The sequence below is a fragment of the Bactrocera tryoni genome, chromosome 4 (genome assembly GCF_016617805.1).
Source record: "Bactrocera tryoni isolate S06 chromosome 4, CSIRO_BtryS06_freeze2, whole genome shotgun sequence".
NCBI lineage: Eukaryota > Metazoa > Arthropoda > Insecta > Diptera > Tephritidae > Bactrocera > Bactrocera tryoni.
The window spans coordinates 1,858,940-1,882,390 of record NC_052502.1 but is presented as its reverse complement, the minus strand read 5'-3'; the positions used below and the strand labels follow the sequence as shown (position 1 = coordinate 1,882,390).

Below are 23,451 nucleotides of genomic sequence, written 5' to 3'. Positions count from 1 at the left end.
AAAAGCACAGTCGGCGCCAGTGCATCCTAAAGGTGAAGGTACATATACATATGTATGCATAGACAAATACAACCATATCGTTTACAAGGCTCTTCAGAATCATAACAGGTGGTTTCATTTACTATTTGTATGCATTCTGTTTAATTTTTTGTTTTGTTTTGATTTATTTTTCATCAGATACTTTATGTCTCAGACCTCTCCAAATAGATATTAAAGTAAACAATTTATTATTTTTTTAATTCATATGGTTTGACAAGTTAAACCTTGACCAATTAATCTAACGTGTTTATAGAGAGATATCTCGTTTATTTTAGAGTTATCAGTATCAAAGCAAATAAAGTCCAATTATGTTGAAATATTTCGCAAATTTAAATCCTATAATTAAAGTCAATAAAAAACCTTTAAGCGTACCTCACATGATATACGTTGTGTTTGTGTATTCCCCAAATAACGAACCAATCCGCTTAAATACTTACAGTCCCATTGCATCTTATTTGAGAGCTAGAATCATCAGAGTTTATAGAATATAAAGTATCATAACACAATTCAATTAAACTCAAAGCGTGAGGTTTAAAACTCTGATTCAAAAATCGAATATGTGGATCTCCAATTTTACACTTGATGAAGCATATATCGGTTAAATGAACTTAAATGGTCATAAGTTTTATTCAAAACAAGTTTGTCGAAAAATTATCGGTACTTAAATTTACCAACCCCTACTTTCTAAAATCCGTTAATTTGGTTGACTTCGTTCTATATACAATGAATATCCTAGTTCAAGTCTTTTCGAAAGCGAAAGTACATATTGAAAGTTCTAAAATGCCTACTGTTATTGTTGTTGGAATTCTGCCGAGTTGACAGTCCTTGGCCGGATAAAAATCCGGTCCGTTCCGGTTACGTAGACCCGACTGTCGTGGGAACGGATGTAATGCCTACTCATCTTGATTGGTTAGAAAGGGAACTTTTAGGAACTTAAACCATTTTCTACAAATTGCCTACATATACTTATGCTGGCAGCTAAAAATCCCAATATATAATTTATTGTTTCGAATATCCAACTTTGAATTTCTGTAGAATCTCTCATGTACATATGTATAAACTTAACCGTATAATGTTATTTACATTTTGAAATCATTGGAAAAATTTTACATTTTAAGAATTTACACATCATAAATAGTGTGTTTGAAATAAGCTCAATTTCGAACTTCAATAGCAAATAATCCGATTGAAAGGCTGACTTCGAGAAACGTATACATTATTTTACCAATGAACCGAACATTTTCAAAATATATGATAGGAGAAGATTAGAATCATATCTCAAAAAGATTTACATTTAGAAAATTTAGTTGGAAGGATTACTCTCAATTTCAAACCCCAAATTTTCTTTTCTTCTATCATTTTCGGCACCAAATTAATGTTTTTCGTTATAGCGGCAGAAAGTATTTCAGAACTTATTTCGAGGCTTGGTGCCGTGTTGATAGTCCTTGGCCGGATAAGAATCCGGTTACTTAAACCCCGACTATCGTGGAAACGTTTTTTTTGTCTTAAATTGCTGTTAAGTAATCTTATTTAATAAACTATAGATTAAAGGAATGTGTGTTGCGATAACAAATTCATGTGAACATATCCAATAAAATAAAACAATTTATTTAATTAAGAAATCAACATTTAATATTACTAGCCATAGTTAGTCATTTCAGTCTGGAATTTTTACTTAACAACTTTCATCTTCCACAGGCCGTCATTAAGGTAATGGCAGTTTTCTACTCCCACGCCTTTGTTGACTTTCGAACTGAAACAATATAATATTGAATTTAAAAAGTACCCAATATAATATGCGTCTTACATGTCTTCAGTAGATAATGTGGTAACACCAATAGCTAATGCATGTTCCTTGCCCTCAGCCATTATAGCAACTACAGTTCCTTTATCAACAGGCGTCATTAGTGCTCCAGGTGATGTAAGACCGGGACACATTACATTAGCTCCACTTAGAACGAAACGTATGGCGCCTTTGTCTACTTGCTGCATGGTTACAAAATATGGGAATTTATGAAGTAATCTCAAAGTTGGCATCCATTGACTCTCACGGTGCCGGAAGAAAGCTATTTCACCGCTCCCCGTAACTAAAAGTTCAATGTGATCGTGACTAAAATTAGATTTATTTTAAACCTTAATAATTTCTAACAGAAAATTTATATAACCATTTCGCGATGCGATATGAATCCTTTTTTGGCAATATCAAATCAATATGCGTTTCCAATAAAGGATATGTCTCTAACAACTTTGCCCGGATTCCTTTCTGCACTGAAGACTTCAGTTGCTGCAGTGATGAAACACTTTCCTTTTCTTCAAACCTATAATATCAGTAATTAAAACACTTTCAAAAAAAATATTCAGGAGAATATGACTCACTTTTTAAACATTTTATTTCAAATTATGGTGGTATATCAGATATATTAGAACAATTTTGATTTTAGGACGTTTACGTTTCACTTAAAAGACATGCCAGATGTGCTACCAACAACAAAATAAGAAGAAAGTCAAGTGAAAAGTGCTGCCAATATTTCATTATAAATCGATTAATATATGTTATGTTAATGCTCCAGTAGATCTACGTCGTGATATATTTTTATATTTAATTTTAACCTTTCAAATTCAATTCATTTAAAATTTCAGTGAACACGGACATAAACTAAAAATGAAACTTAACTATACAAAATTCTGACAGAAAATGTCATCTTATGGTATAATGATCCAAGGCGACTACAAAAAAATGCTAAATGGAAACCATCCCTAACATAAGCTGTATTGCTAGCAATTGCAAATTTGCTAATGACGGCTGCACATTACTAATATTTAGCAATTTATTTCTATATATATTTCATGCCATCTATTGCAACTATCATTTTAGTGGTTGTGACAGATCTCTTTTTAGGTCCACACAAATTTTGAAGGGGCGACATGCACATACATACATATGTAGTTTTGGTCGCATAATGCCCGTGAAGATGAAATGCCAATGTATCGAATTTTAAGTTCTGTTGCGCATAAATATAAATTCTAACAAAATACCTACATCTTACATCTACTTGTATGCATTACGTAACAATTGTTTTAGTCTTGAAATTGAAATATTTTTTTTTTCCAAAAAAATACATTTGTGAAAAAAGTAGATTTTTACAATATATCGAAACTTCTTATCGGATAAATCGAAACTTCCGATCGACCGTCTCTAAGTGTTTTGTTGGTTGTCAACAATAATATATGTAAGTGAAAGGCGCTTTTATTATTGCATTGAATATAAAAATGCAATTAAATATTAGGATTTTTTGAATATTTGTGTTTCATCTTCATTTTGCAATTTTGTATAAAAATATGAAAAATATTCGCGGAAAAAATGGACTACTTGTTTGTTGATTTATTAACACGAGAGGAGTTGTTGACCATTTTAGTAGAGGTGCGGTCTGAAAATGTTTGGCATTATAAATTCCTTATATTTTTTTATTCTTCCGTAGCGCCAACTCAACGTACCAAATATTCAGCAAATGTCCCACGATGAACTAATGCGTTTATACAAAATGTTTGCGCTACCTCTAGCCCGCAGGGAAAGACATCGTGTCAGGGGTAAATTGGAATATATTACTTCAAACAGGCAGCATTTGAAAAATAATAGTATCACTTCAATGGAAACTGATGAATCGGAAAATACTCAACTATCGCCGACATCTATCGTTTCGACTTCCGAAAAGCCCAGGCTATGTGGGTACAAACATCTTAACCCGTTCACTGATGAATATTTGAGTATAGCAACCAAGCGCATTAAAATAGCGTGGTCTTGAAAAATTTTTAATTACGAAATGCCAAATACAATTTTTTCATTTTATGCTACTAATTTTCAAAATGCGACATCAAGAAAGATATAAATTGAACATTAAGGTCGTATATAAGAATATATATGTACATATGCCAAATTATTATGTTAAAAAATTGTCCAAACATATGGATAAATACGAATTTGTATGAGTATATAGTGAAATTCCCTATTACGGATTGTTCTTATAACGGACACGGTTAAGGACTCGGCACCATACAACAAGAACACAATACAATGTTCGGACAAGGGAACAATTATGGTAGTATTTCGTTCAGATTATCGCTGTAAACGGACAAGATTTCATAAAATGTGTAAGGAAAGTTGCGTACAATTTGTAAGTCTTATTAATTTCAGGAGGGTTTTAAAAAACTAACAATACGCAAAAAAAAAAAATCACAGCAAGAAAATTGACTTGCCCTATCGCCTCTTTTTCGCTGGGACTCAACGGAAACAAACTAAAGTGATCATTGTCATTCATTAATCCTGTCCTGGCTGACATTGGCTCGAATTCATTAGTTCAGTATAAATATATAGGAAGTTGCAGTATTGTTTTCATTCTGAGCATTATGTTAATCTAAGTTGATTTTGATGTTATGTGGCTACAGGTCTAAAAATTTTGGTCAACTCTATTGAAAAAAGTTGAGTTATTTTTCATTCATATATGTTTATATATATATTTGTCCTTCCTAAATACAAACAATTTTGTAAAATATACAACATTTAATAAAATACAACTTCTGTTCTTTTTGTGACTAGGAATACATTATAAACACAAAACTTAAACAAACAAGTTTTTGCAACGACCCATGTGGGCATCCTTGTTTTAGATAAAACGCGTTCAAATAATATAACATGAAATAATTTTTTATTTGCATATCATCTGTATTCATAAACATAATTATGAACATTCGTGTAAATATGTATATTCTTTTGGGCTTGTATCAAAACAATTTATGCGAACGTAACATTTTTCACCTCTACATAATATTAACAAAATCCAAATTATACTATATATTACACTGAACCATATGCTAAAGCAGTTATATTTATGTATATGAATACATACATATGCATGTATATAATCAGTGGTCTCAATAAGTAAAGGTAAAAAGCACCCGAACTTATGCACCCAAAGTTTGTCACGAAGTTTGCTACACTCATAAGAAAAACCTTAAGCGTATTATTAATCTGATCAACGTGACAAGTTCAGACGATTTAGCCAAGTTCGGCTGTCTGTACGTGAGCTAGTCCTTCAATTTTTGAGATGACGATATAATATAACTGCCAAACTGAATTTTTTTTAAGATATCTCCACGAAATATATAAATTATTGTCTAAGACAAGGTTACTTTTTCGGAACAAATTCTTTATTTTGGATCACTGTAGCATACAGCTGCCATTCAAACTGACTAAGCAAAATCCAGATAAAGATTTTTGATACCCTTTTATGTTATAAAAAATGCGCCTGTGATGTATATTATAACTACGATGGATGAACTTACCGTTTTTTTTGTTTTCAAGAAACTTTTTGTATAACACAGATCTACAAAATTTGAATTCAAAGATTCATATATTTATTAATTTTCGGGTTGAGCATCACAAGATATTATAAAAAATTATATATGCAAGTAATGAATTAAGTTCAAAAAAGGACATATGTAAATATAATTTATTTGTTCATATTTAAAAAAAGTATATTTGTCGTTTTTTTATTTTATTTATAAAATAAATAAATGCTCACAATTCTAATATTTTGTAATACTTTTTTACGTTATAACTTCATTTTTGCATGCATATTTTATAAGATTCCTGTGAACTTATTTTGATGTCTAAACGTGAAAGACGCTAAAAAAATATTTTCCGGACTTTTTGGGTTGTCCTTCGAGGTATTAAAAATATTAAAAAAAAATAATAAGTTAAAATACTAATAAATGGTGTTTACAACTTATTCCAAAGTTTGCCAAAGTTTTGTTCTCAATTTGAAAGTTTTTAAACCATCTTACCAATTACTAAAGGTTTCTTATGCGTTATTTCTATTGCCATAAACATAAATATATACGTATATATACTTGGTGAGAGTAAAACTAATATGCATATTACACTGTATCTATTATTAAATAAATAATCGATGAAACCTATGTTTGCTACTCCATATATATAATAGATATCTACACAGATGCGTATGCAAAACCAAATTGTGTAACTTATGTCATAAAAAAGGGTACAAAGGGGGATGGGCATTGGACGAGTCCTATATTTTTGGAGAGGTTGAGTTATAAGACAAAAAAATATGGGTTTTCAAAGTTACCCTATAAAAACGAAATAAAAATTCAACATTTCAAAACAGGCTTATAACGCTTTTGGAAATTAAACTCAAAAAACACAAAACGGGCTTTTATACTTAATCTCTCGAAAAATATTGGTTTCGTTCAATGCTCAGAAAAAACTCGTTTTTATCGTATAATGTAATCAATAGTTAAAACTGAAAATGTGAACAGAATAAATTAAATTGAGTAAAAAATAAAAATTCCAACTGCCCTGATATATTTTAAAATTATGCTAAAGAATATTAAACTTTGAATTTACAGAAGAATGTTGGTATGATTTTTTAGTATACATCTTGCATACATACATATGTATATATGTATATAAATATATATATATACATATATATATATATTTAAAATTTCGTTACTTTGTCTATAATCGAATTTATGTATTTAGATTTTTGTCGTTACTGTACAAACAATACAAGAATTATATAATTTTCTTATTTGCTAGTAATACTTAGAAAAATTCCATTCGCACTTTGTCTCCATTGCCACCCTTGATTTACATCAATTCACAATATACATATAATTACTCTGCCTTTATATACATATCTATTTAAGCCAGGGCTGGGATATACTTTGCTCGTATGAACGCTGTTGCATCTCTGGGATACATATACTTATATATATGTAACACTCACACAGCCGTCTCATGGTCAGTCTCATCAATTCTACCTAATCGCCAGGAGTTAGGATCACCCGCTGCAAAAGAGTTTTAAGTGTAATTAGTGAAAAAAAAAAACAAATAATGGCAAGATTAAAGATAATGATATGTAAATGTGTAAGAGATGTTTTCGGAAATTTGCATTAGACGTATATTATCATAGACTCTTAAATTACTTATGTTCCACTATCATATATGAAAAATGTTACAATGATCAGAAAATATATTTCAAACAAAAAGATGCAAATCGAAAAAAATCGTTGATATAAATTCATAAATATTATTGTATATTATATATGAAGTGCAACAGAGCGAATTAATAACGAAATAATGTGCACTAAGAAGGTTTCACTTCTTAGTTCGTTCAATGACTAATACTTTATCTTTTGTAGATGATCCATTCATTTTCTATATATTCCGAATTTGTAATCTGTGGTTTATAATAGTCAACATAATTTTTAATATTAATACACACTAATCCAATAAAAATCTATATTCTTCCTCCTTAATTTACAAGTATAGTAATTAAGTTTCAATTACTAATTAATCAAACTTCTACGAGGTGCGTTCTAAAAATCAAACAAGAAAAAGAAACACATATTTGTTCATGTATAAAGTTGAAAATATGCTTATGTACATACATACATGTATTCATACAAACACACATGCACAAGCATGCATTAATCAACTTACCGCAATCATAGTACTTTGATATCCTCGGTATGGCTGGTGGTATATTAACGCAACATTTTTGTGAGAAAAGAAACGGTAACAAGAGAAATTTTAAATTAAACAAAAGAATAAATATAATTTGTAATATTCAAATAATAAATATGTCTGTATATTTTTTGAATTTAAATATTTCTAAACCGCAATAAAGACTCAAATGCTTCCATCGAAAGTAGCTACATACATATAAAGTAGTGAAGCTGATTGTATGTGTTTATTAAATCATAAGCACTGTCCGCGATGTGGTAACAATTCGAAAATATCTATTTGGAAAACAAACATGCCTATATTCATCCAAAAGTCTTTTTCCATGACAAAGCAATTTTTGAGTAAAATTAAATTTTTAAAGCGTTTTGCTCCTCTTAAGACATTTGTGTTTTAACCACAGCGCACATAATATTTAAAACCATCTTAACAACCATATAACATACAGATGTAGCATATCGTAATCTGCGGCAACCCAATGTTAAAATCATGTCCGCCCTTTTGTTTTTTTTGGACTCAGTTTTGACCTCAAAATTTTTTGCATCGTAACTAATAGAACTAATGTCGACTTTAATATTTTTCACTTTTTCGAGAATTGCAAAAACTTTGATTTTTTATATTATAAAATATTCAGCTGCTTAACTAAAATGTCAAATCTTCACTTTCTCGATTGGCAACACAGCAAATAGTGAAGTTCGTAAAATCAAAAAAGAGCTTAGTTGATCTGAAGTTAAATTGCTTTAACGTCAATTCATACGAGGGGTATAAGAAAAAATGTACGTATGTTTTCTAAACTTATGGATGTTGGTAAGATAAGTTGTTAAAAATTAAAATAAACGTATTTTCGGTTATTAGAAAAGTATTTAATGCTCGTTATTAGCTTTTTAATAAAAAAAGGATAACACTCCTTTAATATTACCAGTAATAAAATGATAAGCACTGAATTATATTGTAATAATGAATTATTAAGTTGAAAGCCCTTTTCATTTAATGCAAACTTGAACTTAAAAGTGACATATGTACGTACAAAGAAACGTAAATAGTTGAGCAGCATCGCAAACTGAGTTAAGTTATGTATTTCCTAACTGAGAGTGAAGCATATTCAAGAAACGTATTAACCTTCTCATTCCATTAATTTGTCATTAAGTAGTTACATTTATTTCTACGTAGTTACATATACTATATATTAAACACAAACTCGCAAAATTGAGCTTCTAGACGCTTTAATAAGTTTTGTATAGTATACAACTTTAATATTTACATACATACATATATGTACCTATTTACATACATATCTTTATACTAAAAAGTAGGCATATATCGTCACCTAAAATGCAAAATAACGAAACAACATTTACAGAAATTTATAGGGGAATAAATGAAACACGATACAAAATGAAACATGATATGTAACAAATTTTAAATATTGGTTAAAACTGGATTATATTTGATGGCAGAACTTTCAAATGTTGGGCATAAGTACCTGTACGTATGTAATTTGAAGTAGTGAATCGTAATCACTAAAATACTCAATTTCGAATTTTTTGATCATACGTTATTTTGCATTTTAGGTGACGATATGTAGTTTACACAAGAGTTATCATATATTTGTGTTTCAACTTTTTGGTATATTTCAAATTATTTACTCGATTCATTAGATGCCGCTTCTGGGATAGATCTAATAATAACAGTTATTATGAGCTTTAGAGCTGATTTTCCATCGCTCTACAGCAAACTACATTTTTTTATATTAAAAATAATCAAACTAAAAAACATAACATGGCGACATAAAAGTTTACAATATTTGTGTTTTTTTGAAAAACTAATTTTTTGAATAACTCATATCCAGTACATATGAGGTGCATATGACGTGTTGTGCACGAACTTAAGAAAACTGTAGTGTGATCAGATGAATATTAGCAATGAATGGTGGGTATATGAATGATGGCCGTTGATAGTTGGGGCGATGGTGGAAGCATTGGTGTTGGCGGCAATATAGCGTCTACGCAGCAAATGCATTTCGTCTTTAAATTTACGTTTGCGTGTGAGTTTGCGTTTCTGCTGCGCTCGATCGCATCGCTTTTAACCTGAGTGATCAATTGTCCATTAGCATGGAGACGTTAACTCTTTGCGTACGACACTTTTATGCCGAGTAGATGATAAAGCAGATTTTTGATTTGGCGCTTGCACTGGCTGATTTGACACCATATGCAGTGTATTAGATTTATAGGTACGGCCAAGTAAAGGTACATGCTCTTCTAAAATAGAACAATAACAAAGTATAAATAAATAAATGTAAGACATGAGGAAATCAAATGGGGTAAATAAAAATATATTCGGATGTGCTTTCATATGAATATGCTTTGAAATTAATATAAACATACATACATAAATAGTATATACTACTGTGATCAAATTGAAAGGTGAATTTTGTTCATTTCATTTCCTTCAAAGTAATCCCCTTCCGCTGCAATACACTTATGCCAACGAATTTTCCAGTCATCATAGCACTTTGAAAAATCCTCCGTCGTGATGGCCATCAGAGCCGTCTTCGATTCAGCTGTTATATTCTCAATTGAGCTAAAACGCCGTCCTCGAAGTGGTCATGTGAATTTGCTGAATAGCCAGAAGTTACATGAAGGTAAATCACGCGAATGCGATGGTTGCGGCGCGATATTACATAGTTGAAAATGTGGCGAAATGATCACGAATAACCAATGCAGTATGGGAGTGCATTATTGCACTTCTTTGTTGAATAAATTCAGAAATAGTAAACATCGAAGAATTCACTTTTAGAGCTTCACAAAACGACGCGTATCTCAAATACTAAGAAATATTTTGACGTGAAATATAGCATAGATGTCACTAACGGTACTACCAATTTAAAGAAAAAAAATTGACCGATTCGAAAAACACGCGAAGTATAAATTCACATTTCAATTTAATCACAGTAGCATGTATGTATCATTTCATCTCAATTTATTATATATACATAAAACAAACGATAATTATAAGAACCCATCGATAATTTGAAGTTTACTTTTGAGAGTATTAAATTGTACATAATATATGTACATATTCCTAAATTTCTGGAGGCAAAGGTATCCAAAGTCGGATGTTTCAGTTAGCACTTTTACAATCTGCATAACACAAAAACATACATACAAAGTTTTAAAGGACAATCACAAAAACAAAATACGTAAAACCGAAAACATTTGGATGTGATTATTTTATCTAAATTCTTATGTTAAATTGGGTGTAGTTACAGGAAATACCTTAAGATGTAAAGCGTCAACTAGAGGATCGGAATCTAAGCAATTTCATACATACATATACTCTTTTTAACTAATACGCTGACGGACACATAAGGTTTGTTAGAAAAACAAAAATCATTATATGTATTACAGGGAAGTTAGGATAGTATTGACCCGATTTTACTATTATAATGCCACATATCAAGAAAAATGTTCCCTAGATTTCATTAAAGGCACCTCACATACAATCACCAGTCATATTGAGTAAAGTCAGCCGGATGTTCGAAACTCCTGATATTAATTATATGGGAGGGCAGGTCAAGTTTTTGCCCAATTTTATTTATTTTAAGCACAAAGATACACTGCTATGAGTAAAACATGCTTTGTAATTTTCATTGAGATCTTAATTTACTGCTTAGTTATGGCACATTATAGGCTTTCATTTAATGACGTTTTATGGGCGTGGCAGTGATCCGATTACGCCCATCTATGAATTCGTAATTTTGTTTTTATACTAAGGCACCCGCATACCAGTTTCATCAAGATATCTCAATTTTTACTCAAGTTACAGCTTGCACGGACGGACAGACAGACAGTCACCCGGATTTCAACTTTTCTCGTCATGCTGATCATTTATATATATATAACCCTATATCTATCTCGATTATATTTAGGTGACACGTACAATCGTTATGTGAACAAAACTATTATACTCTGAAGCCACAGGTTGCAAGAGTATGAAAATAGTTGCGAAAGAATTCAATATTCATTATTCGGCGAAGTCGTGAATGGAGTACAATACATACATACATACATATTTGGTATCAAAGTACTACTTATATTATGGGCCATAGACTTACTTAGTTCCGTTAATAGATTTTACTTTGTGTCTGAAATTTTTGTGATAAAAGCAGTTTAACTAACTAAATACATATGTAAACTTGAGATAGCATACTTTAAAGGCATTATTTTTTTAAGTTTAATCGTGATATATTCATTAATTCTTGATCACGCCGTAATATAAGAAGTTCCGGGTTGAGTTAAAAATGGTCGAGCCGTTCTTGGGATATAGGTTTCTAAAAGGTGGGTGGTGCCTAACCCATTGCCGAGCTTTGATATGAAAAATTTAAAACTTCTATCTTATTTAGTTAGTAAGTTATCCCATGTTTAGTAGTTTGCAATAAGGAGATCATTTTGCTCATTTTCACAACGTCGATGGAGATTTGTTCTGACAAAATTGATTATAATAGCTGTAGAGGACTTTGAAATACTTATATCAAACGTAGTAGGGATCAAAAGCGGGGCCCATTTCTTAAAAACTTCGCTGTACACAATTACAAATTTGTATCATCATTTGCATTTTAGATATGGCATTTTTTGGTTTTCGGTTAACGGCATTTGGTGCCAAAAAACATGTTTACAAAGTTTCATCAAGATACCCGTTTGTTCTAGTTATAGCTTCCACGGACGAACAGACAGTCACTCGGATTTCAAATTGTCCCGTCGTCTTAATCATTAATATATGTATATGTATATGGTGTTATAAACAACCGTTATATTCTGTAGCAACAAGTTGCGAGATTATAAAAATATACATATATACATACATACACATACATATGTATATGGTACACATTGTATTACCCAAATCACATTAAAAGATCTTTCAGATTGGTCGGTTTGTTTCTGAATGAACTTAGATATTTTTCTGTTCCGTTATTTTATAAATACGCTTAGCGGAAATCTAATTATTGGAAAATGTGGGTGGTCCCGTTGAGTAGACCGATTTCAACCTTACCATCATCCTTTTTCTGTTTAGAAGTGGTTGAAATCTTTATCGAATTGTTAATAAATGTTTACTATTCATCTACGTACAATGTACCGAATAAAAACACATAAAATAGTTATGTAAAATATTTAACAACAAAAAAATTAAACATAACAAAAAACTAGATGATTTATTCAAAAGTAACATATTTACATACATACATACGTACATATATTACAAATATAAATCGAATGAATCAAGCGATGCAAATAATTATCTACAAATACATATGTACATACATACTATTACTACTACTCAGTATGCCTTACGAAGATAACTAATTAACTAATTAAGAGTAGAATAAGAATATCCAATTTATACATTTCATTAATGCGTACATATGTATGTAGATACCTATAATATAATAAAACTATGTGTATATCTAATGTTTGTAAGTATTTGCTAACAAGTGTCCGTTGTGTCTTTACTTACGAAAATGTTTTTCAATCAAACTTTACTAAGCTCGTGTACGAGTACAATCACGAAAAGCACAAATTCTAATAATCTCATGAACTTACCCTGAAGCTGGCGATTTATTAATGCCGTTAGGCCATGTCCTTCCACACTCTTCTTCATGATCAGCATGGGCTTGTCTTCGGCATCATCATAACTGCCCGATGGTAAAAATCCATTACTAGCTATGGATTCGCTTACCTAAGAATGTTCGAAAAGTAGATAAAAAAGTTATAAGAATGGTAAACACCAACCTGTGTGACCTGCATCAACTTCTTCACAACGTCGCGGCCCAAAATGTGATCAAAAACTGATTGTAAAAATGGTTCTGCCATTATCGATAATTTTAATTTGTCACGATGCCAAATAAGAACACGTGACTCCTCCATAGCCATAATAGATACCTGATGTATGTACGCATTTGTTTTGTAAACATTTTGGAGATTAACAAAGCGGAATAAGCTATAACTCTGTGTATATATTTTCAATAAAACATATGAATATGCACACACAAGCAACTCACTTAGATAGGAAGCATTTATGTAGCAAGCGTTATAAACGCTCCTGGCTTAATTGGATTGGCAATTTTACACTTAATGTAAATAAGTATTTCTATTCCATATTCTATAGTATTTTTACGTAGGGACCAGGTGCATCCTAACCTAAGTGAATGACTTCGATTGCAATATTCTCGTAGGTGCATAGAGTTTTTAGTGCGACATTAAAATGTACCTGAAAGTAATCATCGGTTGATACTCCAAACCATTCCGGCGAATCTAGGAACTGATGAGAAAACACTATATGTAAGGCCCTCTGATTCTGCGATACAACCAACCTATGTAAGGAGTATAAGAAAATAATATTGTTCAGTTTTAATGGAAATGCTTTTAATTTTCCATGTCTTTTGCCAAATATTATTGGCATTCTATACATATATCATATATGTAGATTGTCATAAGAAGATAACTCAAAGAAAACTTTTGGGCGTGTTATTTCAACTTACTTTCCAGACAGAACGAGCGATAGACTGTCAACTTTGGTTATTTTCTCTTGCGCATACACTTCCTGGTATTTCAACGATCGGATTAGTTTCATACAACTCAAAATTTTTTTGAACTGATGTCTCGTCACACGAAGGGGTTTAAATAAACTGGCATATACCTGAAAGCATTCGAAGCCATCTATGAAATCCGCAATTCTTTTTGTATATACTTCATTAATTAAGAATATAAAACAATATTTACAAAAATATTTTCATACATACCTATATCATATATACGTATCTTAATATTGAAAAATATTATCTATTTATAAAAATATTTTAATAGATACATATATCATACATGAGAATATCAAAATTTTTGTATGTATGTATATAGTCAAAATACATTCACGTAATTATAAAAAATACGTACATACATATTTAGTAGCCAAGATCATTTTCGCATTTCGAAAAATTATAATATTGTACAATAATAAAAATTATAATATTGTACATAATGAAAGTATGCAGCTTCGACAAATAATCGAAACTATACATACATACATACATATGCACATATGTGTCGTACCATCATATTAATTTATATAAATTTTCAATAAAAGTCAATAATTAAGAAAGATATCGCAATATAAACTTAAATTCACTACATGGGTTCATGTATGTATATACTATATTCATTGGATAGTTAATATTTATCGGTTATGCGTTATGACATGATCATTTTCATTGCGCTTCATTGTTATTCAAGAAAAATGAAACGTTAAACTTGTTCGTCAGTGCTTGCATATAAGAATGTCAATGACAGTGCGTAATCTTAGTTGCGCAGCACTTTTAAATTCAAATACGTTACGACATATCCGCCTCTTACGTCCCTGACAGATTTGTTATCCAACAAATGGAGGGCTCTTATAGAAATTTGAACCCCCACCTCCAAGTAACTGTTGGATTGTATTTACCAGAGGTTAACGGATGCCAACTTATTCCAGATTGAGAGCGCATCAAAACTAGTGTTTTTAATAAGATTTAGCATTGTAGCCAAATAATAATTTTTGGGCATTTAAATTAAAACCCCGTAACATTTACTAACTATAAAAATTATTATATATGTATGTATATATCCGTTTAACATATGGAGAAACTATTTAAAACTTGTTTTGTGATTTTATGATATATTAAAACAACTGATTTGAATTTTTTTACCATTTTCAATTGTAAATTGATCACAGCAAACATCACAAAAGATTTCATCACATACATTTCAATTTCGCGTCATCTTTAATTTTCATTGCTTTTTGTCAGTGATCTTGAACAGTGGCAATAAATCTCTCCGTTCACATATTTTTTCGTGGAATTTCAAACTGACCGTCCCTCTTTTTCGAATTGCAAAACGTGAAAATCTCCTCAACTCCACTGTCAAAGTTCAACAGCTGATTTAGGCTCTCACTTCCAATGATCAGAGACCAGCTCTCATAATAAATATAAGCTTTTTCATATTAGACACACATCCCATACTCATACAACGGTCATTTATGTGCCGAAGTGTCCCCGTAAAAGTGGTAATTCGGCTATTTCTCTCCACTGTTGCAGTATCTAAGGATTACGAATCTGTAAGAATTGAATCGAATACTTTATACTCTTGCACCTTACAGCAATTAAAGCTAGCAAAACTTTATATTTAACAAGTAAGGAAGAGCTAAGTTCGGATATAACCGAGCATTTCATACTCTCGCAACTTTCTAGGAAAATACTTTCATTTGCATAAGGTTAATAGAAAAGCACACCTCTCCAATTTTATTAAAATAACAATAATAATATTTGCCGATATATGTACAGCAATATGTGGCATAAAGTCAACTTGAAGTTCGAAAATATTGATCCGATTCAAACAATTTTTGACATATAGGCACACTATTATTCGGAAAGAATTAACTCCGAATTTCTATAATATATCTCACAGAAAGGATCATCTCCGAATTTCTTTACCATATCTCACGATATATTCGATAAAAAGTTCGCAAATAGAACTTTGATCCACATATTTGGTATTTTGAAAGACTCAGATGAAATTTATAGTTGGATTTTATGGGAAGTAGGCGTGATTGCAGTCCGATTGGATTATCTCCTTGTTTTGGTCGAAATCGGTCAAGTAGGTTCTGAAATGTGGCTTTTCACCGAAAAAAGTGGGCGGTGCCACGCCCATCGTCCGCTTTTGACCCCTACTCCTAAAAAATCCTCTTGTGTCATTTGATTGATTTATTGCGCTTATATTAGTTTTTAAAAGGACCATTATATTATTAATGGCCGAGGTTATCACCCGATTTCAACCAATTTTACAGTGGCTTATTTATGGCACTTTAAAGATTTTCGTTTAATTGCGTTTTGTGAGCGTGGCAGTGGTTCTCACTTGGGAGCGCAATTAATCGAAGGCATATACAGGACCATAACTACTAACTCCCAAACCACTAAAGGTTAATCAAATAAATTTTCTCAGGGCTAATATTTTCCGTATCCCCTCCGAATCGAAAGAAAATGCTTAAATGCGTCTTAGACATTAAGTTATATATCCGGGATGGTATTAACGATAATTGGCCTGCTTATTATATTCAATAATTGCTTAATAATGGATATTTTCCGTTTGTTTGGTCAGTTTGGTTTCCAAAAAGCACATTCTACGCAACATGCACTTTTTAAGTTCTCCAATGATGTATTGGTAAATTTAAGGAATAAACTTTGTACTGTAGCAATATCATTAGATATCGAAAAGGCATTCGATCGTGTTTATCATAGAGGGCTTATTTTTAAGCTTGTTCAGATTGGTTTTGATCATGGTATTATTAAGATTATTTCAAGTTTTTTGTCAGATAGGAAATTTTTTGTGCTTATTAATGATTGTTCCTCGGATCTTGGAGTTTGCAATTGTGGAGTTCCACAAGGCTCTATTCTAGCTCCCTTGCTTTACAATATTTTTATGTTTGATTTTCCACATAGTCACAATAATTCATTAAGTATTCTGTATGCTGATGATTCTTTTGTCTATGCTCATAACAAATTCCCTACCTTGGCATTGCGAATGGTGGAGAATCATCGAGAAAAAATTAATAATTTCTACAAATATTGGGGGGTTAAGATAAATGAGGCCAAGACTGTACCTATCTGCATCAGAAATGCTTCAGGTAAAGGACCTAGAGGGGTTGTAAAGGAGAGTAGAGACCTGATTCTAAATCTTAATGGTCATAATATTCGTTTTCAGAATCAAATGAAATATCTTGGAGTAACCTTCACCAACTTATTTGAATTCAATTTTCATGCTAACGACATGGAGAAAAAATGTAATAACCGTTTTCATGCCTTATCAATGATAATGAAAAATACAAGTTTAAGCACAAGAACCAAAATTTTGATTTATAAAGTGGCTCTCCGTCCAGTCTTAATGTACGCTTTGCCGATTTGGTTTCATTTTTCGCCTTCTTTGATGAAAAAAATTGAAATATTTGAACGTAAAATTATAAGATTTTGTTTAAACAAAAACTTCATTCATTTTAAAAAGAGATACTCAAATAAATATATCTATTCAAATTCTAAAGTACTCCCTTTTAATAAATATGCAATAAGAGCAATATTAAGGTTTTTCGACCATGATCGTAATTGTGACAATCCATTGATTTCTGATGGCATCTTGTCGCAGTCGAGTCATACTTGGGTCAACAGCAAGTATTTGTCTCCACTTGGTATTAGTAAAGAAAATATAATAAATGATGTTAATCATCCAAAAGCCTTCTGCTCAAACTTTTATGTAAAATCAACACCTGGTTCGCACAGGGGCTAGTTTAAGCATAAGCTTTATTTGCTATTATAGCTTGTAAGATTTCTTTTTTAATTAGATTTAAGTTTTAAGTTAGTTTTAAGACTGAGTCGTAGCCCTCAGAATACATTTAAAAATGTCGGGAGCAAGCATTTATTGTAATTTTTTTCTTTTTTTCCTTTAGATTAAGATCTGTTTTCGGAAACGTTTGTTTAAGATAAAATATGTATAGTCTTAAGTTATAACTTTCTACTTTTGTAAATAATTTGTATTTTTGTTTCTTTTTGGTCGCAATAAATGAAATTGGAAATTTGAATTTGATAATTGCCTGGGTTAACTTAGGATCTGGTAAAACAATCTCAACCAAATTTGGTACCTAGTATTATTCTGACTTTTCCAATATTACGGTGGTTTTGAAATCCATTTGATATCTTCACTTTACTGTATGCAACTGAAGGACTAATTATGATATCGGATTAAAACTGCGCACATATAGTGACTTTAAAGTATGACATCTCGAGTTTAAAAATTGCCAAAATCCAATCATAACTGCGCAAGCTAGAAGCTGTGGACCCCAGTATCTAACATATGGCTGACTTTTTACCAAATAAATATCGGTCAATGTAGGAGATATATTATTGAAATTCGGAGAGAATATATTTCTGATTTGGATATAATTGGGTCAAAACTTCCCCTAGCCCCATACACCTAGTAAAAAGATTTAGGAACTTCGGGTAGAAATTATACTGAATATATGCAATATGCGAGATTTCTTAATGAAACTCATAGAACATATTTTTCTTTTAATAACATATCGTATGGTCATTAACGGGCCTTACTACCCATAAGGATTTACTGTACTTTGCAGTCAATCGTCAAGGTTCATGTACATATAATGTTACTTGTAATTTGGTTTAAGTTATCACTAAATATGAATGAAGTCCAGACCGTGAGCTAAGCCCCTTATACCTATTATAAACATTGTCGTTTCACGGATTTTTCTCATACACCCTATATACTAAATTTAGACCCTTAGGCTGAGTTAATACCATATCACATGTATCTCATTTGAATTACCGGATATAAAAGCAAATATAGTTATGAGATTAAGTGAGTATATGATCTATAATATATTATACAAAGTGCGTTTAAAAATTAACGTTTTTCCTTTGCGCGATCGATTCACGGAAAACTATTTTGTTTGACTTGCAAATCATTCAGGTTGACGAGACGAGTTGAAACCCACCTGACTGTCTATCCGTCTGTGTTAGCTCTAACTGCAGTAAAAATTGAGTGTTCCTTGGCCAAAAAAGGAAGAACGAGTTCGTAGATGGTTCGCCGTTAAGCGAAAACCTGTAAAAGTGGATGAAATCGGGAGATAACCCCGTCCAATACCCATATAACGGAACTGTTAAAAACTACTGAAAGTACGATGTTTCAATAACTAAATAGAGACCAAAAATTTTACTCTCGAGTTGGTAAGAGGAGACTTTATAGGAGTCGGAGCAAAAATTTGACGATGGGCGGACCGCTCACTTTAAGGTGGCCTGTCCCTTTCACTTTCCAGTATACAAATCAAGACGCAATTAATATAACAAAAAAAATATAGCAAAGTTTTGCACGAAAAATTCTCTTATCGAACGAAATACTATGTTCAAACCCCCGAATATGTGGACCCCAGTGCCTTTAGTTAATCCTTTACCGAAAATATCGCTCAATCTGTGAGATATGAAAATAAGTTGAATAAGTTCAAGTTCACCCCCATATACCGAATATAAAGATTTTCGAACTTCCACACCATTTTATACCGCATATATCGGTCAATATGTGGGCTATTTAAATAAAATTGATAGAACGTGATTTTCTTATAACGGTGCATCCTTGTGCTTTCATATTTTATATTTCTCATTTGACTAAGAATATTAGAAACAATGAATATGGTAAACGAAATAAGTACATACATATGTAGGCAAGCAAAGATCGTATTATGTATACTAACATTATAGTTTGAATACACACTCATTGACTACACTGAAGATAACACAATAAAATTCGAGACACATATTGAATGCTCCAAACAATCGTCTAGGAAATTTATCTAACAATATCCTGCTAACTAAAGAAAGTGAATATCGCATTTAATGTGCACACATTCCTACCACAGCTATTGATGATTATTAATAGCCATCCAAATAGCACAGTAATGATTTTGCCTCTTAAGTACCAAAGTCAAACAATGAACTGACAATAAAAAACCCGACTGCAGAAAACATAAAGCGAACGATATCGAGGCGAAAAAGCATTACAGAATTGCTCTTCAAGATCCGCAACTGTGCTTATATCGCCAGCGCAGACATCACTGATAACACCAGAGTCACGTACGCCACTCGCAACCGGCCAATGATCCAACGATTCCACTGTCCGACAACTGTAATTACCAACACCAAGCAATTTAAGGTATATCCAGCATTTCTCACCCTGAGTAATCTTATAAGCCTGAGCGCGACGAGGTAGTATGCTGACAATATTCAGATTTGCCACAATTTCAGCCGATCGAGATGGAGAGCAAAACAATTTGCGGAGAATCTCATACAATAATCTGCAACAATAAAAACGCACTCAAACCCTCCTGCACCGACAAACGCGTTACATCCTTTATCACCGTCCAAACCACCCACTTGCATATCTGAGCATAGCTTTTGCATTGAATAGTTTACGATACTTTGAATGGTGGGAATGAGAACGCTTATATGTATGTATGTCAACATAAACACATATGTACATATGCATGTAGGCGTGTTTTAATACCCCTCAACAAAAATCAGAAAAGGAGTAAAATGTATTTGAAAACGAATTTTCAAAACTAAAGAATCTCAATAAATGCATTAAGCATGAATGAAGCGTTTACTAATTAGCCACTAATCCTTAATATTAATTATTTCATTAACGGTCATACCGCATTTTGTTTATTTAATGGAAAAAACCAATAATTTAGGGTAAGAAAGAATATTCAGACAAATCATATTTATAAAGGTAAGTAAGAAGAATTCTTCATAACTGCCCAAAGTTATAGAGTCATATCGACTAGTGTTTCATTAAAAATTTTCTGTAAAAAGTCTAAAAGTCTAAAGACTAAAAAGTCATATCTCACTCAAGCAAGCATATACAACTATGAGCAAAAAATAGTATGACTTTGGTCATAATTTTAAAATTCTTAATTTATCTTCAAAATCTATTCGTTCCTCTCAAAGTAATCTCCCTTGGCACCAACGTTTTTTCCAATCCTCGAAACAGATGTTAAAGTCAATTTCCGGATTAGCCTTCAATGTGCCCACGATTCACTTTTAATGTCGTCAACTGACTCAAAACGATTTCCCCGGTCGATTGAGTTTGCTGAATAGCCAGAAATCACACGGAGCTAAATCTAGTGAATGCGGCAAGATATTGGCTAAAAATTTGACAAAGTCACAAGGAATCAACGCAGTATGCGATGCGAAGACTATCAATATAACCTTGATGTTTAACCTGCATTGACGTGGTTGTTTCGGCTTTGGTTCAGATTTTTCACGATATTCGGCCGATTGATCGTCTGTTTCCTCGACGTAAGCATAGATCAAAGACTAATCGCCTATTTGAATAATTTGTATCAATCAGAAACACTTGTTCGCGACAAACAATTATCACCGAAGGCCTTTTCCAACATTATTTTGATGTGACATCTGGCACAGATGTCAATGACAATTATACCAACCTAGAAAAAAATATTTCGACAAATTGGTTTTTTGCGCGAAATTTAGAGTAAAAAGTGTTACTATCCTTTGCCCACAGTAATACGTACATATGTATATATTATGAGCACTCGGTAGGTAAAGCAATACACATATGAGAAATTTTTAGTTCACAACACGAAATATTTTGATACTCAATTAGAATTAATTTATAACACTTTGGGCGGTTACCAAAAAGATGCAACTTTGAGAAATGTAATGATATTTTTAATAATCGCAAAATATCCAACAGTATTGTCACATATTGATATATTGTATGAAGTGTATCCAACAATTGATAGAACACTCATTAGCCTTACCAATAGGCACGTGTGCGGTTAGAGGATTGTGACAAAAATTCGAATCTCTAGATTGCTGGTTCAACCTTCAACAACTTTCGTTGTTAAACTTTCAACAACGATTAGAGAAACTCATTATAAGTAAATGTGTGATACCACATTAAAGTGTTATAATCTCGTTCCGTTTTCTAAATTTTTTTATTGTTGGATTCACGACTATCTAAATTATCGAAAAGAAGGCTGCTTAAGTATATGTTATACAAGATATTTGTTGCAAAATTTTAAACTTTTATATACTTTTGTTCATGTTTCAAGCCATACAAATTAGATTTTAATACATTTTTTAAGTAAAAGATGTGAAAACAAATTTACTAGTTTAATCTAAAAACGAATAATCGCTAATACTTTTTCTGCAGTAATTATCGTTTCTTAATGAGTTAAAAATATATTGAAAATAACTAGATATATTAATATTAGTAAAAGGAAAAAGTTTTGATAATATTAAATTTAAATAAAAATTTTTAATAATTTTCTTATCAAACAGGATTTTGATAAGAAATTCATAAATATGTATGTATGTATGAATGTATGTATATACGAGTTCCACATACATATGTACATATGTAGGTACATTTATGAAGTCAATGCTCTACTTATCATCATTGAATTGTGGGAAAAAAATGCAAAATACTACAACACATACATATGTACATAATGTTCAAATTTTCATTCTGTATTTACATACGTAATTGAATGATTAAAGCTGTGAAATTTGATACCTGGGTCACAGAGCGCTTGAATAACTCCACATACGTACATACATATAACTCCAGAACTGATTCAATACCCATAAATTACAAATCATATTATTCGCGGCAAAAATGGACCTTGGTTTTATGACAATGACAACATCACACTTATTCCTACAAAGTAATATATTACAACAACAACGAGAAAAGCAGTTGAAATAATATTTACTTTTCACCACTAATTCCCTCCATGGTATTGCACAAAAAAGTTACGAATTGAAATCGCGCAAGGTCTCACGTGAACCATAGAAGCAACATACATACATATGTTTTTGCTAATAACTTATCGCCAAACTACGCGATTAACGACTGTGCGATTGTTTATCTAGAGCACTACTAACACAGCGAAATTATTTCAATAATTTCACAAAAATTTCGTAAAGATTTTAAACTACGTATGACTGCGCTCGCTTGCTTTCGTCACAGACCTATTCATTCATTCTTATGTGTACATACGTAATGCTCATATGATCGTTAATGATGCGTCCCGTGGCCGCATTGGCCCCCTAAAATCGAATAAATATAATATATACATATGTACTATGTATGTAGGTATATGTCCGCTGATAATTATATACACAATGTTTTACCCATCCTATCCGTTGCTATGGGGATTTTTTCATACTTATAGATGACGCTGCTATTGACACC

General features: G+C 31.6%; 3 protein-coding genes across 9 annotated transcripts in view; 1 reads left to right on the top strand and 2 right to left on the bottom strand.

The window, feature by feature from the left end:
• Nucleotides 1-1,618: 1,618 nt before the first annotated feature.
• LOC120774560 (malignant T-cell-amplified sequence 1 homolog) lies at nt 1,619-2,540 on the bottom strand. The gene is made up of 4 exons (XM_040104293.1): nt 2,416-2,540; nt 2,205-2,357; nt 1,847-2,149; nt 1,619-1,792 (listed from the first exon to the last, which is right to left on the bottom strand). The coding sequence occupies exons 1-4, from the start codon at nt 2,424-2,426 to the stop codon at nt 1,711-1,713; spliced, it is 549 nt and encodes a 182-aa protein (XP_039960227.1). The 5' UTR covers nt 2,427-2,540; the 3' UTR covers nt 1,619-1,710.
• Nucleotides 2,541-3,313: 773 nt separating this feature from the next.
• Nucleotides 3,314-4,270, top strand: LOC120775234. The gene is made up of 2 exons (XM_040105315.1): nt 3,314-3,460; nt 3,519-4,270. The coding sequence occupies exons 1-2, from the start codon at nt 3,401-3,403 to the stop codon at nt 3,840-3,842; spliced, it is 384 nt and encodes a 127-aa protein (XP_039961249.1). The 5' UTR covers nt 3,314-3,400; the 3' UTR covers nt 3,843-4,270.
• Nucleotides 4,271-5,397: 1,127 nt separating this feature from the next.
• The window catches only part of LOC120775232 (blood vessel epicardial substance), a 37,356-nt gene continuing 19,302 nt past the window's right edge, over nt 5,398-23,451 (bottom strand). For 4 of the 7 annotated variants that reach the window (XM_040105307.1, XM_040105308.1, XM_040105309.1 and 1 more), the window contains 5 exons: nt 14,124-14,281; nt 13,853-13,955; nt 13,375-13,524; nt 13,186-13,321; nt 9,692-9,843 (listed from right to left, as the gene is read on the bottom strand). In XM_040105307.1, the coding sequence (XP_039961241.1) occupies nt 9,692-9,843; nt 13,186-13,321; nt 13,375-13,524; nt 13,853-13,955; nt 14,124-14,281 (699 nt within the window). Of the gene's footprint in view, nt 6,910-7,564; nt 7,598-8,720; nt 9,844-13,185; nt 13,322-13,374; nt 13,525-13,852; nt 13,956-14,123; nt 14,282-23,451 lie in introns of those variants that run through there. The other 3 variants (XM_040105312.1, XM_040105313.1, XM_040105310.1) reach the window with 3 other exon arrangements.